The sequence below is a fragment of the Nyctibius grandis genome, chromosome 10, assembly GCF_013368605.1.
Source record: "Nyctibius grandis isolate bNycGra1 chromosome 10, bNycGra1.pri, whole genome shotgun sequence".
NCBI lineage: Eukaryota > Metazoa > Chordata > Aves > Nyctibiiformes > Nyctibiidae > Nyctibius > Nyctibius grandis.
In genome coordinates this window covers 231972-247220 of record NC_090667.1, presented here as the reverse complement: position 1 = coordinate 247220, position 15249 = coordinate 231972, and the positions used below count along the sequence as shown (strand labels likewise).

Here is a 15249-nt window from a genome sequence, read left to right as displayed (position 1 = left end):
TTAGAAATGGTACTCACTTTATACTACAGACACAGGCAAAAATCCCTCTGAACGCTCCCTAGTTTGTCCAGGGGGGAAAATTCCTTTCTGCTGCCAAATCTGATGATCAATTTAACTCTGAGCATTTGATCAGGCAATTTCCCTTTATTTGATCTAGCCTATTAATAAGAGTCTGTTAGGTTTTTCTTGCTGATTATTTATTACAGATGTTATTTAGGTCTTCCCCTAACAGTGATTCTGTCAATACACTTCATACTTCCAATCAACTAATGCCTTAAGCTGCCTATGCAGAATGTACAAGTAATTTTAGGTGAGCCTGTTTCTTCAGGGGTTTTTTTTGATGTAACATAAGCTGACTATGGTCTGGAACCTGCCATTTTTAATTCAGGGGGAACTAATAATTTCAAGGAATAAGAATCTGGCCCTGTGTTCAAAACAGTATACAGTTTATTTTTGTTTTTGAAAGCGTCCACTTATTTCAAACTGTAAATCTTACAATATCTCAACTGAAGGAAGTTATATAATAGCAGGGGGCATACAAGTTTTAGGCACGCTTAACAAAAGTAAAGAAATGCTTCAATTTATTAAGGAAATACAGATGGGAGAAAATGGCAGCACTCCTGGTCTGAAAACATTTCAACTGCACTTGGAAGTAGAAATGTTTCTTTTCTGACAAAATAACTACAACTGACTAATTTTCTAAACAAGCAAATGAACAACTAACCTGGTCTTATCACTGAGCCACACACATTAGCAGATGTGATCAAATGCAGAAATGATGTTGATGAACATACGCCTTGAGTAGTTGCTTAGTTTGCTCCTTCCCTTATTTGCTCTCAGCAATACCTGTATTCATTTGTGTAAATAATACAATGCTTGGGCATACAAATACTTACATAGATATTTAATCTTTACTATTAGCTATTTTTAGTAATTAGATGGTAAGGCTTTAAGCAATGCTTATTATTAAGAATGCCTGACATTTTCCATTGCAAGATTTGTTTCATTGCTTATCCCTTTGCCAAACTTTAAGTTTGAGCCTGAAGATCTCCAACAAATAAGTAGGCATTTGTTTCCAGCCAAAATATTTTGGAGCAGATAACACATCTAATCTCTTCTCCAGAAGACTATAGAAACATTTTTTCTCCTATGTAGTAAAAAAAAAACCTTGTCAAATGTTTTAATTGCTCTAATTCCCAGGATTTTTATTTGGGACTTAAAAAATATATTGGCAGTCAATCTTTGTGAGGCCTTTTCTGTTTATCACTCATATAAACATTTTCCCTTATTTCTACCAGTAAGAATTTTTTGATAAATCATGGTTCCTTGTCCCAGTGAAGACCTTGGTTTTGGTAAAGTCTTTGAATTCTTTATCCTCACTAAGTATATTTGGGCTGCTTCTTCCAGATGGCCTTTTGCCACCTCTACCTGCAAGTAAGAGCTCTTGGAGCCTCTAGTAAGGGGGGCAAAACTGCATAGTCTCTTTAACAGCTGAATGATGCAGTTAGTTGACCAGAGAGTGTCAAGGAACAGCAGGGGCTTGCTGCTGTGTGAGGGAAGGCAAGCCAGGAGCAAAGGGTGACAACAATTTTACAAATGGTCTCATTCCTATCCTCAGGTTTGCATGGAATAACTATGGGAGTGCTTGCAAAATACATCAAGATCCAATTTAGCTGCTTAAACCCATCTGCTGGAGAAATGCTGGTTCAATAGGTGCTAAGGAGCATAAAACAAGACAGTAATTTCTAGAGATGCCCAGAATTAGGAAAATGGGATCCCTCTGCTACGTGAACACAATGCAAATGCATTGTACAGAGGCCAGGTGCTATGATGGTACTGCCTTGCCTTGCCGGCAGGTTTCCTCGTGTGCCCACCTGCACGATCGGTCTCACAACGGATAAATGGGAAAGGGCTTTGAAAATGCGCTTTCCTTGATTAAAATCATGCCACAGACATAGGGATAAGGCTGTAATAAATTTGTGGGGGTGAATACTAATTCTGAAACAAAGGCATAGTTATCTTTTTGCCTCTACTGTAAGGACATCTGGTTAACAGCTATTCAGTGCAAAAGACAAGGAACAGGACAGGTGATAATTGAAGCACATGGACACATAATTCTGACAGCAGATAACCAAGACTAGAGCTCTAAGACACAAGTTGATGGACCATTAATGGAGCCACTCAAGTGTAACTCTGAAGAGATTCAACCAGGAGCTTTGTAACCAATAGGACTATGGCTGGTTATCAGGAAGGGTCTCACAGGCAAGAGTAAATTTATCTTAGTATGTCTGAAGTGGATTGCAGGACCACATAAAATATATCATAGGATGCTTAGGGGAATGACCACAGACCCCAAGGGAAGGGTGAAGATGGGTCAGGGAGGAATAAGCATGGGAAAGCAGGGTGGGGAACAAGAGAGCGTTGACGGGCAGGGGTAGGCAGAATAGATACCAACTGCATGCAAGCAGGCTGCTGGTCAGTAACCTTTGTCTGGCTGAGACTTACAATGCATCACCATGGTATGTTCTACACTTTTATTAATTAAACACTATTGCTGCCTGCTTTCTGTATCATTGTGCCCCTTAGCCTGTGTACGTATGTGTATATTCCAATAGCAGCCCTCACTGGGACTAGCCAGCAAACAAGAGAAACCCAAAATCTGTAGCTATCCTAGGTCCAGGGTTGAGACTGAACAAGATACCCAAGGCCTAGACATGGATACTGAAGAGACTGATGGTCATGGGCAGGGACGGGAGAGACTAGAGAACATGAGCGTGTACTTGAGTTAAGTCACTCAAAGCATATACATATGTTCCACTAGCAAACTTTAAGTAGGAACAGGATCAGGCCACTTCTATGGTTTCTGTTTTAAGCAAGTGCATCCAAGGGCACTGTCCTCTTGTTTATCTGTTCATTTATGGTCATGCCTGTAGTACGTAGGCATATGCGTGCATCTTTGAAATTCACACTTAGCCTTACTGTTGGCTGGATGTGTGAACAGGGAGAAGCAGCAGCCCTGGAGGGGAGGAATCCCCTGCACCACAGCATCCGTGAGATGTGCCAGTCCTTAACAAAATGATCCATTATGGTTCATCCAATTTCATTTGCTACAGTACACAAGAAAACTGCACCATAAAGAAGCCCAAGGACAGCAGTTTTCTAATTAGTTTTTTAATTGTGCCATCCCACTGTCTGCTTTTCTACTGAAAGCCAAGGTATCTGTCAGATCCACAGACAGAACGGCAAACAGCTGTCACCTGTGGCTACTTGGAATTCCTCTGACACTTCTCAGTCCTTCAAAATAGACATGGCACCTGTATCTAAGTGCCAGTATTTACTGCTTTAGTGGAACATCTTCTGTGTAGCTCAAGACAAGCAAAAGTCCTTATGTAGCCAGGCAGGTAACAGCTTCTGATGTAGACAGCAATGATATCACTAAGAGGTCATCCAAAAAAGTTCAGTAAAGACCAGAGGTAACAGGGCAGAATCAGACTTCAAATGTATTTTAACTCTAGCAGACAAGCTCTTCCCAATCCCTCAGTTAGGAGTAGTCCTGTGTTCTGGAACACGTTTGCCCTCTGACTGGAATGACTTGGTGAGAAGTACAGCAGGTTCTCACATCTGAGCATAGGCACTTTCACATAGGCTGCACCTTTGCCTGTTGGGGCACATCCATCTTCAGCTGTGGGCTCTAACAACTCCTGCCCTCCACATGAAGGCAACAATGAATGTAGAAATTTCACTGGAAAGAAGTAGTTGCAAGCCCCATCTGCAGTGTCACATTCAATGCACAGGTTACAAGTATCAGCATTGTTCAGGGCGTTACAGAAGACAGATTCAGCGGGGAGACACGACGTGTGGGAGTGTTGTTGGCTGACAACGACGCAGGGAGGAAAAAGGGAGCAGCAATATCCGTGGATGATGTTTCTCCTTGGTTGCGAAGCTGTAAGATCTGCCGCAGCAGGGCCTTTCCTTCTTCTCTAGTCTGAAAACAATTGGTAAAAAAGAAAACAGTACACCTATGTATGGGTTGTTTCTGGGTCAAATTCAGTATGTAAGCATTACAAGTTATAGTAGGTTGTCATTCTCTAAGTCTGCAAGCTATAAAAACCATCCTCATTTCTTTTTTCTTCTGCTACTTAAAAAGTTATGTCACTTTTTTTTTTTTAGTCTTTCCTCCTTTTACTCACCTGATTTGCATGTTACTTGGGTATTTCAGACAGTGTTAGCATCAACCACTGAAGCTGTCTAAATATTCCAGCAGAAAGTAGACTGGAGAAGCTTCAAATAAGCTGAATTCAGGTTCTCCAGAGTTCCAGACAGCTTTGTTAAGGACAGGCCAAACACCCTGCACTCATGGCTAGTGTCTACCACTAGGCTGAAGTTAAAAGTCCAAAGCTGCCCACTTACAGATACAGAACATCTCAGAATACAAAGTCACACACAAAACCCAAGTATTATTATACTCTCTGCAGCATCTACACACAAAAGATGTGAAAAAAAGTTATGCGAGTACCATCACTACACGGTGTGGGAGTCTGTAACCATTTAACCACCTCCTCACCACCAACATTTTCAGCAGTCTTAAGACTGCCATGTGGAGCCTCAAATTCTTTTACTTAGTGAACACCAATGTGACACGGTTCAATTTTACTATCTACACCATATTCCATGATTTTAGTCATTTATAAGCAGCGTTAGTGACCAGGTGTACAACACCACCACTCAGGATGTGACCTGCATGGCAGACAGCCCTCACTCCTTCAATGAAGAATTCCTTCTACTCTGAGGGGAGTCAAAATCAAGGTCATAGATCCCCTAAGAAAGAAACACCAAAGACTGCACAACTACTCACATCATTGAATGCACAGCATTTCTGAGCACATGCTGAGGCTTCATCCCAGAGCTTACACTTGAAGTAGTACTGGGCCAGGTAGCGGAAGGCAGTGCTGACCTCCAGGTGCTCCACTATCTCCTACAGTGAACAGGATAAAAAACATCATCTTTGAGTGCCTTCCAAGGTAGTTCTACACCGTGTTTACTTCTCCTTTTATTCCCAAGATATCATCTTACCCCACAGGAATAGATATCCTGGATGTATTTGATATAGCACTGAGCTGCCTGTTCAGATTCATTCAGCTGTTCGTGCAGCCTAGAAAAGGAGAAAAACGGGCCACTGAAATAAGACAGCCGTGTCGAAGACGTTCTTGGTCTATGAGAAAATACCTATTCCACCTGACCTGGACTAAAGCCAGGTCTTTTCCTTCAGAATTCGCAAGACATGCACTGTGTATACTGCCCCTCAGGGAAAGAGATGATCCAGCTTGAGAAAATTTACATTACCAGGAAGGGAGCCAGTCAGATCCTAACTGCTGGAAGCAGTGACAACCAAAGCAGGGACCTTTGCTTACTCTGTTACATTTTAAAGCTTTCAACAGACCTTTGCCATCCTATTTACTGGCTATTTCCTCCAGTGCTCCTTCTTCCCCCGCTACATCCCAAAAGTCTTTGTACAGCAGCTTCACCTTTCACTTGCCCTTTTCCTTCCCCTTCACTTTTTCCACTTTATATTACTTTATCCCCACCAAAAATTAGTGCTGATGTCAGAGTGTTCACATTTATTTCACATTAGACCATTTCCCAACGATACAATCATATACTGGGGCAGGGAGGGGGCTTAAAAAAAAAAAAAAAATCAACCTACAATTTTGTACATCATCTACCATCATGAATTGCTTTAAGTTTCAATACAACAAATACAATTGCTAGCACTGCCTGCTCAAATCACCTCAAGATTCAGAGGTCCCTTGCAACCCACATTATGCTATGATTCCCTCTATTTATCCTAAGGGAAACTTAAAGCTAAAGCTGGGCACCAGGATTTTCAGTCACTACAGACCTAAAGGTAACAGTTATTACACAGCTCCAAAAGTAATACTACCTAACAGCAATTCCACTTGTTTTACATTTAGTATTTTATCATTAGAATCAACGATAATGGCTAGTTGCATTTACCACCATATTGACAGTTCACTGATAATACACACTCACTTTGCTAGTTTCACCAGTGCCATTTTCTCCACATCTCCCACAGCATAAGCTCTCCAATAGCACTGTCAAGGAAGGAAAGTCAGTCAAGCACACCACAAAAACAACTCCAGCTCATGACTCATGCAAGCAAGTTAGAAAACAACATGTCTTTCCAGCAAAGGGGCATGTATCATCTGTAGATGACTCTCTATTTATCAGCTGCTCTAGTTACATTGCAGCAAAACTTCCCCAATTGTAGCCACCACAGAAATGGTTTCAAGAAGCTCCTAAGAACACACTGTATGCATTTGCAGTAGCACTAGCTACACAATTTTGCTGTGACTCCACGTAGTGTCCTGGGAGACATTCTAATGCCTTACTCCACACACCAGTTCTCACTTACCTTTTTAGCTTCCACCAACTGATTGAGTTTCTCATAGCATTCTCCTAGAGCAACCAGCATACGAGAATCATTTGGTCTGTAAAAGAGCAATTGCTAAAGGTCATTTAATGGACAGCCAGCTGATCTCAGGATGGGGTGTGGGGAGGGGAAAAAAATATAAAATCTCCATCTGGCAGTGTCTGTCATCCTCTTTTACATAAAACATCACTTACACTCCTGACCAGTGTTTCTCCGCATTTAACTGACAAAGCCTTTGTTAATAGTTAACTAATACAACTAAAAGGATTTGGAATAGTGAGACTGCACAAATCACATAGCATTGATGTTCCCCCTTCCCCAACTTAGTTCCTGTGTGTAAATTCCTTAGCCAGTAGCAACCATATCAGAGTGAACATCAATAAACATGGCTCCGTTCTCAACTCTACCTGAGCTGGTGGGCCCGTCGGTAGTAATAGAGACAGTAAAATGGCATTTTGAGGATTTCATAGGTTTGCCCCAAGCCATACCATGCTCTGTAGTCCCTTTTGTTCACCTCTATTGCATGTCTGTCAAAGAAAAGGAGATGAACTAGTCAGAAAGCAGTCAGGATCAAAACCAAGACAGAATTCAGAAAAAGACTAACAAAAAATAGAAGACACTACTTCAATCCTTATGCATGCAGACTCAAACACCATTTTGTGCAGTACATGAGTGATACCTATAAGCCTGGATAGCTGCAGATGTGTTCTTCATTTCCATATACTCATGTCCCATGAGCGTCCAGGCTCCCAGATAACGAGGATTCAGTTTCAAGGCCCTCTGGAAGTAGAGTGCTGCTTTTTCATGCTGGGAACGCAAGCTATAATAATTCCCTAAAGCAAAAGTCACAATGTTTAAACAAATTTTAAAAAACCCACAAACAAAAGAAACCCAGCAGAGAAGCAGAAAAAAGATGGAAGAGGTATTATCTACTACCTCCTAACTTAAATTAGGAGTCCTATTCAAGGCAGATCTGATTCAAACCTCAAGAGACCTAATAGCAGTCTGTTCTCTGCTGTTCTGGTCAATCCATTTCCACTTGTACCAATCAATTAAGATCCCATCCCCCTGGCCTCAAAACTTATGTCATGATCTAACATTTTCTGGTCCTGACACACAATTATTTCCATTGAAATTTCAACACTATAAATAAAGGTATTATCAGCTACATGGGCCTTCATAATGATTTCTTCAACTCCTTTCTGCACTGATAGTGTTACAGCAGCTCTTTGAGAGAAATGAGGGGAAAAAGGGTACTCTGCCACTTGGTCTGTTTTTTAGGCTGCTTGAAACCACATTCACACGTGGTTTTGATACCCTTGCTGGCTGATCATTTTCACAACTGTTCCTAAGATTTCCTTGCACAGCCTGCAGACAGCATAATAAGACATGTAGAAGAGCTGGCTCTTACCAATTACACAGCAGGTCTCGACACGATACTTGTCTATCTCACAGAGATTGTGAGCCAGGTAGCTCAACTCAGGCTTCATGCTCTAGTGAAACAAAGAAACGAAAGTGAAGAGAAAAGGAGCATGTTACAGTTTCAAAGAAAACCTAGGCAGTTACAATGCATAAATTGTATCTACTTCACAGAGTTGCGAAGCAGAAAGTAGCAGCTCAAAGCCTATATTCAGAGAGGCTAGACAGCACTAGTTGCTTTGCCAGTGTTTAACATACCTCTGAGAAATACCATCATTATGGACAGGCAATAATAGCAAGAGTGCTTACCCTTACATATAGCAAGTTGGAGAAAGTGTCCATGTTTTCTATCCTGTAAGGATCTTGTTTCCTTAGCTCGTTAAAGATGGATAAAGCTTTGTCAATATCTGAAGGAAGAACAGCAGATGGGAGAACAAGAACTATAAATGCCAAGTTTGCATTAAGAGGCTCATTCTTACTAGTTAGTAGGTGTCACTGACCTCGGATATTGTGGTAGGCAACTGCAATCTGAGAGATGATGTAAGTGCTTTTGGAAAATCCTGCATCAATGAGGCTCTGATACTTCTGCAGAGCCTCCTCTATCAGCTGCAGCTCTGTATAAATGTGTGCAAGAAAGAACTCTTTCATCCACGTATCTGGCAAGGACAGGAACTTCAACTAGTAAAAATCAAAGAAAAGAGGAAGAGATGACAATCAGCAGTATTGTAACAGCCACCTGTGGCAAAGAATTCATTATCTTCCCTCCCATGATTTCGTAGATGGTCTCAAGGTAGGCAGCTTTCCTGCAATTGCTTTCTTAAACCATAACATCAGCTACAAAAGAGCAGTATTAGGACCAAGAACTAATATCAGGTTCTTCCAAAGGAGAAACTAAATAATGCCTATAAATTGAGAATATTGCAACAGGAAAGGGCCATTAAGACATCCAGTCTAAAACGCAGTACAATATGGACCACATAATTCTATTTAGTCACTCCCAATCTATTCCCACGACTGCTGAAATCACAGAAGAATTGAAACCATTTCATTTGGTCAATCAGTGAAGGAATTATAGTCTTCAAATCTGACAGCACCTAGCTTCTGCTTCAGCCACTGTCCTTATTTCTCCATTAAATTCAGAAGTCCTTCGAAAGACTGTACTTTCTTCCTATGCTTGAACATCAATATCACATCACTGTTTCTGATGAGTTAAGTGAACAGACTCCAAATAGCGCCATCAAAAACACATTTCCCTTTTTCCACGAATCAGTAAGGCTCTCTTCTGTGCCACCTCTACTTTTTTAAATATTCCACCAGCCAGAATTGGCTGAAGAATTCCAGGAGTGGTCTCACAAAATCCGACGCATAAAGAAAAATAATCTATTTTGGTTTTACATTTAAATTCAATTTTTTGACAGTTCATGACATATGTGCGGCTTTGTATTTGACAAAGGGGACACCTACATTAGTGTTTAAGTTTTAAAAGCAGTGATTCTATATATCCTTTCAGGCTACCAAAATTGCTCAATAACTGTGGAACCAGAACCAGATTAAGGGGGGGAAAAAAAAGTAAATGAGAAGTGACAAGGCAATAACCCTGCTGACAACTACTTCAGAACAGGTGAATTAGCTATTTCTTAAACCACTTTGTGGGTGAATGGTAAGAAATTAGCCCTGCCTGTATAAAGATTCTCAAGCTATAGCATGGCAAGCGATTGAAGAAAAAGAGGCTTTAACAGCATAATTGACAATCTTGGATTGTCTTGCCTGATAAATCTCACAGAATGAAGCAGTGGGCAACATCAATCTTGTGGCAACTGAACCACTGGTTACTGAATCAGGTTAAACTCTGGAATTTGTTACCACATCTTGATATCTCCCGAGTTTTACCATCTCTTTATCTGTAATTAGGTTGCAAAGTTCCAGCCAGGCTCCCCAGTGTAAAGGTAAGACATGGGTAGCTTCAACGAACACATCTATTGCTTCTTTCACCAGGTCCAGCTTCCGCAGCACGACACCGTACCTGTAAAGAAAAGTTATCAGGTTAATCAGAATCATAAAACTCTGCATATCCACACAAATACACATGAATACATTAGAAATACATGCAGCAGCTTACAGATAAAGGCCGAATCCATCCAGTTCCCGTGCCTTGTGTTTCTTGCTGAGCTCAACTCTCAGTTCTCGTAGAGCTTCATTTTTCACCTGTCCTTTTTCCAGAGGTCCTGCATTAAGACAAACAGCTAGCTTTCAATCAAGATTCTTACCACAGCAATTACAAAGTCTAGTGTATATTCAGAATTACCACTGACATGACCTGAAGGCTTTCCAGTCTGTGATTATTTTCCTCTTTTGAAAATAAAAGGACTTAGTCTGATAGCCTGCTTTAACAGAAGAACTAATAGATGGAAATCTGTAACCTGTATTAAGCCGATGAATTGAGAGAGAATGAAAGAAATCGTGTTACAGCACACTATTATCCAAAACTTCAGGGGAAAGGTATAAAACCAAGATGATTTACGTGAAGAGGCATTACTAGAAGCTTCATTATATTGTCTCGTGTTCCTTGACACCAGAGACTTACCCAAACTATCCACTGTCTCATCATCCTTCTTCTTTTCCCCTGACTGTGGAAAACAGAGGAAAAGCAAGATTACGTTACAACAGCGTACTCCTTATGCTTGCTGCAATGCTAGCAGCACTATGCAAACTGAGTTTTCACAGACATCACAGTTCTAAGAAGAACACCCTTATTTCCCTTTCCCCCAAACATAATTTGGACCTCTAGGTGGTCATTTGGAACAGAACAGGCAAAAAATAAGGGGCAGGAAGCAGAGGAGTTCGATGCTAAAAGGCACTTTTCCTTCTGTCTTACCAGGTATCTAGAGTACATATACAAGAAGTAAGCTTTCTGACTCTTGCAGCCACGTAGAAAATAGGCAGCCCTGTCATATTCCTTTAGGTCAAAGTAAGACTTGGCTAACGTATAGGCATCCAGATCACGAGCATCCTCCTGCAGGGACACAGAAGAGTTTTAGGACCTCAGAAGCTCTTACACGCTTTAGGAAAATCACCTGGTTACAAACATATCAATGAAACTGCTCTGAAAGCTAAAACCATAGTTTATTCATCCTCAAAGATGGTTTGAGTACCATTAGAAAAGCCTCTCCATTCCCTCACATGATTCCTAGTTCTCAAATAATGAGCACAGACTAGCTAGAAACATTTAAAATAAACAGTGAGATTCCAGAAAACAAACTGTGGCAAGCTGCCAGAAGAATGAATTAGCTGTTCAGTGAGTATGAATGACCATAAATAAGAAACCTACTCAGGAATTCCATATCAAACAATATTAACCTGCTAACTTAAATGCAAACATTTCCTTGGTAACTATGCCTTGAAATGCATTTATGACATGTTACACTGCTGTAATTTAACAAAACAGGCATATACCTGAAAGCCCCACTGTACATTACGGAGGTGGGGATGGAGATACAACTTGTTTCTCTTGTGTCCTGAGGAGCACAAGGTTAATGGCACAGCATAATTTGTATTGCAATACATGTTGGCCTTAGTAAAGACAAATAAAAATTAAGTAGCATGATTTCAAATTTTGTTTACAGAGTATCTCATTTAGGGCACAGTAACGTGTCAAACGGATTGCTTTCACCTGGGAAAGCGTATTCAGCTCCGTCCGCCCCACTAAGTACGGCACGGAAGGGACCCTCACAGCGGTACCAGCCCCAGAACAGCCTCCTGCACGTTCCCAAAAAGATCGCTATCACATTTTTTCCTCGAGTAAAAAGCCGCCCGCGGGACGAACTGCAACAGCTTCTCTCCAAGCTCACAACCGCTTCCCACCCGCGAGCACAAGCCGCGCGCGGCCCGCCCCCCCCCCGGCCGGTGCCCGGTAGCGGCGCAGCAGCGGGCCCCGACGCCGCAGGCGGTCGGAGCCACACTCGGCCGGGCCTCCCCCCGCAGGCCGTACCTCCGTGAGCGCGGGGGGCGGCGGCAGCTCACTCAGCGGCAGCGGGTCCAGGGCAAAGGCCAGCTCGGAGGCCCTGCGAAGAGACAGACCCGTCAGCACGGGGCCCGCCCGGGGCCCCCCCGCCCGCCAACCGGCCCGCAGCGCTCACCACTTCCCGCTGTGCTGCAGCCCGCGCTCGCGGCTCCGCTCCGCCACGCTCAGCAGCTGCTTCTTGATCTCCCGCAGGTCCGAGAAGTCGCCGCTGCCCAGCGCCGCGGCCGCCATCCCGCCGGTGCGACCGCCAGCCAATCACAGCGCCGCACACTGAGCGCCCTGCCGCTCTCTAGACGCGGCCTCCTCCTTGGGTGAGCCGGGGGAGCCTCGCTGCCAATCAAAGGGCGCGCGCTGAAGCCTTGACGTCTGATTGGCCAGTTGTCGCGGAGGCGCGTTCCCACCGCGTAGCGCTCCGCAGGGGCCGCGGTACCGGCCGCTGGGGCCGCCGCGGGGGGTCGGCCCGGACCGGCCCGGCCCGGCCTGTAGGGGCTCGGGGGCCACGCCCGCGCACCCACCCGCCCGCCCGCGCCGCTCCGCTCTGCCGGGGCCGCTCCGCCCTGCCACCGCACCGCGCGGCGCGGCCTTCCTCGGGGCGGAGGCCGGCGTGTCCTGCCGGACCCTGCGGTGTAGCCCGCGGGCTCTGGGCTGCTCCCGCGGCCTGTGCTGCGGTTCGCGGCGCTGCCGCCCGCGCGCGGGGAGCGGCCCCTGGGTCCTGCCCGGGGAGTGGCCTCTCCCGGGGCTCCCTCGTCCCTCAGGCAGGTTGCCGGGGGGCCGGGGCCCTTGCTGGGAAGTCTCTCCTGGGGCGGGGAGGGGGAATTACAGCAAAACGAGATGCTTTGGGAAGGACTAAATACACGGCGTGTGGATGCTCCCGTACTTGCTGGAGGTGCGGGACTGTTTATCTTAGTGCCCTCCTTCCCTCCCCGTTTTCTGAGCTTTGCCTTTTTTTATCTTAAGTAGTTTGCACCTGCTTTTTGCTTGCTATCTGAACCTTACTAAGTGCTTGGGCTTTGTGCCTTTGCTCTAAGGTGGATAATTATCTTTAACAGATGTACGCTGAGGTGCAGAAGCTAATGGTTTTTGAGGCTACAGAGTGAGGAGAAACAAGGACTAGAGAAATCTAGAAGAAAGGCCTTTCAGAGAAGCCTGAGAAAGGGTTAGTACCATAAGGAGCCTTTTTGGAGGGCCTTCCCCCAGTTAACGTCAACTGAAAATCTCATTCACTGCTGACTTACTGTTTCACTTATTTTGAATTTTCCCTCTCCTTTTTGTAACAAAAAATTATCTGGTTTGAGTCTTAGACTGGCAATGCCTGCTGTTGGATGAAAGCTGGGGACACAAGTCCAGTAACACTAAAGCATCATAATCGTTCTGAGATCAATAAACACCAGTCTGTCTTGTTTCTAGTTGATTAGTTCCTTGCTGATAGCAGAAATACTTGTTATGTAGTGTCTGTGTGCTGCCTTGCCCTCGGATTCTAGTCTTCAAGGTCATCTGATTATTTCTTAATGGGGTATTTCAATTTGCCTTTGTATTGATAATGCCTCCTAACTCAGTATCATTAGAAGATTTTCACTCACATACCGCTACTTCCTGTGCTAAAAATCATCATTTAAAAATATTAAGTAGAATCAGTCCTAATACTGGTCTCTCAAGCCTATACTTTTAACCCAGTATTTTCTTCTTCATTTCAGCGTCTGTTTATTTTCCTGTTGCATTTTTCCTGTGATGCTCTAGGAACTTCACTGGAATTACACTAGAATGTAATTTAACTCTCTCTCTTTTTCATGGTGTTTGGTTCTAACAGTACAGACATTTAAGCACTTGTGTTGGGATCATTGTGCTCCGCAACTTTTTAAGCTTTTCCAGAAAGGTAATAATACACCTTTGTGCTCATTCCAGTATCAGAATGTCAGCTTTAACTCTCTCCTTTAAAAGAGAAATTAAGAAAGAATACTGTGAAAATTCATTTTTTATATCATTTGCAGGTTACAGTTTTTATTTTTTTCTGATGGTAAGGGCAGTATATTCTCTGTATCATGAAAGTGCCCTTCATAATCAATTCTTTTATTACAGAAGAGACTTGCATCAGAGGACCCGGTGTTTGGATTGGCCGGGAGTTCACTGGTAGTGAAAGGAGTGTAATTGATTAGCACGATGTCACCATGCTTGATTCATTGTTATCATAAGGAAATATATTTTTTTTTTTTTTAGTGAGCCACTGAATGTCACTATTTCTTATTACACCGAATCCAGTTTTGATTCTAAGGCTACGCCTGGCTTTCAGTTTGTTCATGATTACTATGACAATTTCTAGGTTGTGACTATGTTGATCTGGAACTGTTTCATCTGGAACAGCCTGCTGAAATCAAGGTTGCTCTGCAAAGGTTGACAGAAATAGGAATAGCCCGGTTTATTGTTTAAGTGGGAAATAATGGGTTATTTATAGTCTTTCTTGGTCTTTCAAACAGATAAAGCAAATTAGCCCATTGTTTGTAGTCTGATTTTAATATTACATGTTTTTTTCATTTCTTAATTTTAGCCAAATATGTTGCAAGTTCGGTTGTAGCCTTGACAGAAAATAACTTCCATTACCCTGCCAGCCCATATATTCAAGATGTAAATACAAACTTATTTGTTATTCTTGTTATCACAAAGATGGGTCTAGTCAGCACAAAATGCCTGACTCATTTCTCATGCCCTCTCTCCTTGCCCCACCCCAAAACACAGATGAAGAGACTCAGATTTTTTTTTTTTTCCTGAAGATAGGTTTTTTTTCTGTGTGTGTGTGAGGTCTGTGAAGTAGTTTTATCAAGGTCTGTTTATCTTCAGTTTTGCACCCACTGGGTATTGCATGCTGTTTTCCTGGCTGGAAACTGTGACAACGTGCTTGAGGTGCTGTATGAGATTTCAATAAGAAATACCAAACCTTCTGCAAAAATGCACACACGGTACTTGGATGCTGGCTGAAATCTGGGCAAAATACCCTTTATGTCAGGTTCCTGATGTGTGCCACTTGGGCAGCTGTGCTCTAGCTGTTCATATGATTCCTCTTCTAGAAGAGCAGCAGTTCTGACAGGTATGACATACTGAGCTGTTTGGTGAGAAAACATGTTTATTTTTTAGTACCCCACCAGATGGCTTTGAGGGTGTGAGTAGCTGTCACTGCAGGAGTTCACCAGCTGCTGAAATTGTTATTTGTGGTTCCAACTGTTCAGCAGAAGGCGGCGCTTTGGGCTCTTTCTTCAAGCAGCAAGAAAAGGATGAAAGGGCACTTAGTGATGCCTAAGAGTTCTATAATTCAATTTCTCAAGACTTGCTTCGTAATGAGAACTCATAATTCTTCCTGTCATTCCAT

General features: G+C 43.1%; 1 protein-coding gene across 1 annotated transcript; it reads right to left on the bottom strand.

Annotated features, from left to right (window-relative positions):
• Positions 1 to 429: 429 nt before the first annotated feature.
• On the bottom strand, positions 430 to 12133 carry CDC23 (cell division cycle 23). The gene is made up of 16 exons (XM_068408717.1): positions 12007 to 12133; positions 11859 to 11931; positions 10746 to 10883; positions 10455 to 10497; positions 9990 to 10095; positions 9761 to 9893; positions 8371 to 8548; positions 8180 to 8277; positions 7863 to 7944; positions 7131 to 7284; positions 6859 to 6978; positions 6434 to 6509; positions 6052 to 6113; positions 5074 to 5152; positions 4856 to 4975; positions 430 to 3985 (listed from the first exon to the last, which is right to left on the bottom strand). The coding sequence occupies exons 1-16, from the start codon at positions 12120 to 12122 to the stop codon at positions 3815 to 3817; spliced, it is 1749 nt and encodes a 582-aa protein (XP_068264818.1). The 5' UTR covers positions 12123 to 12133; the 3' UTR covers positions 430 to 3814.
• Positions 12134 to 15249: the final 3116 nt, after the last annotated feature.

Bases quoted from the DNA above. Each gene is read 5' to 3' on its own strand.
- CDC23 (XM_068408717.1), bottom strand. From the start codon at position 12,122: ATGGCGGCCGCGGCGCTGGGCAGCGGCGACTTCTCGGACCTGCGGGAG. The intron at 8,549-9,760 runs GTAAAACTCGGG...GATTTTTACTAG, and splicing joins TAATTACAGATAAAGAGATG to TTGAAGTTCCTGTCCTTGCC. The intron at 4,976-5,073 runs GTAAGATGATAT...TGTTCACTGTAG, and splicing joins AGGATATCTATTCCTGTGGG to GAGATAGTGGAGCACCTGGA.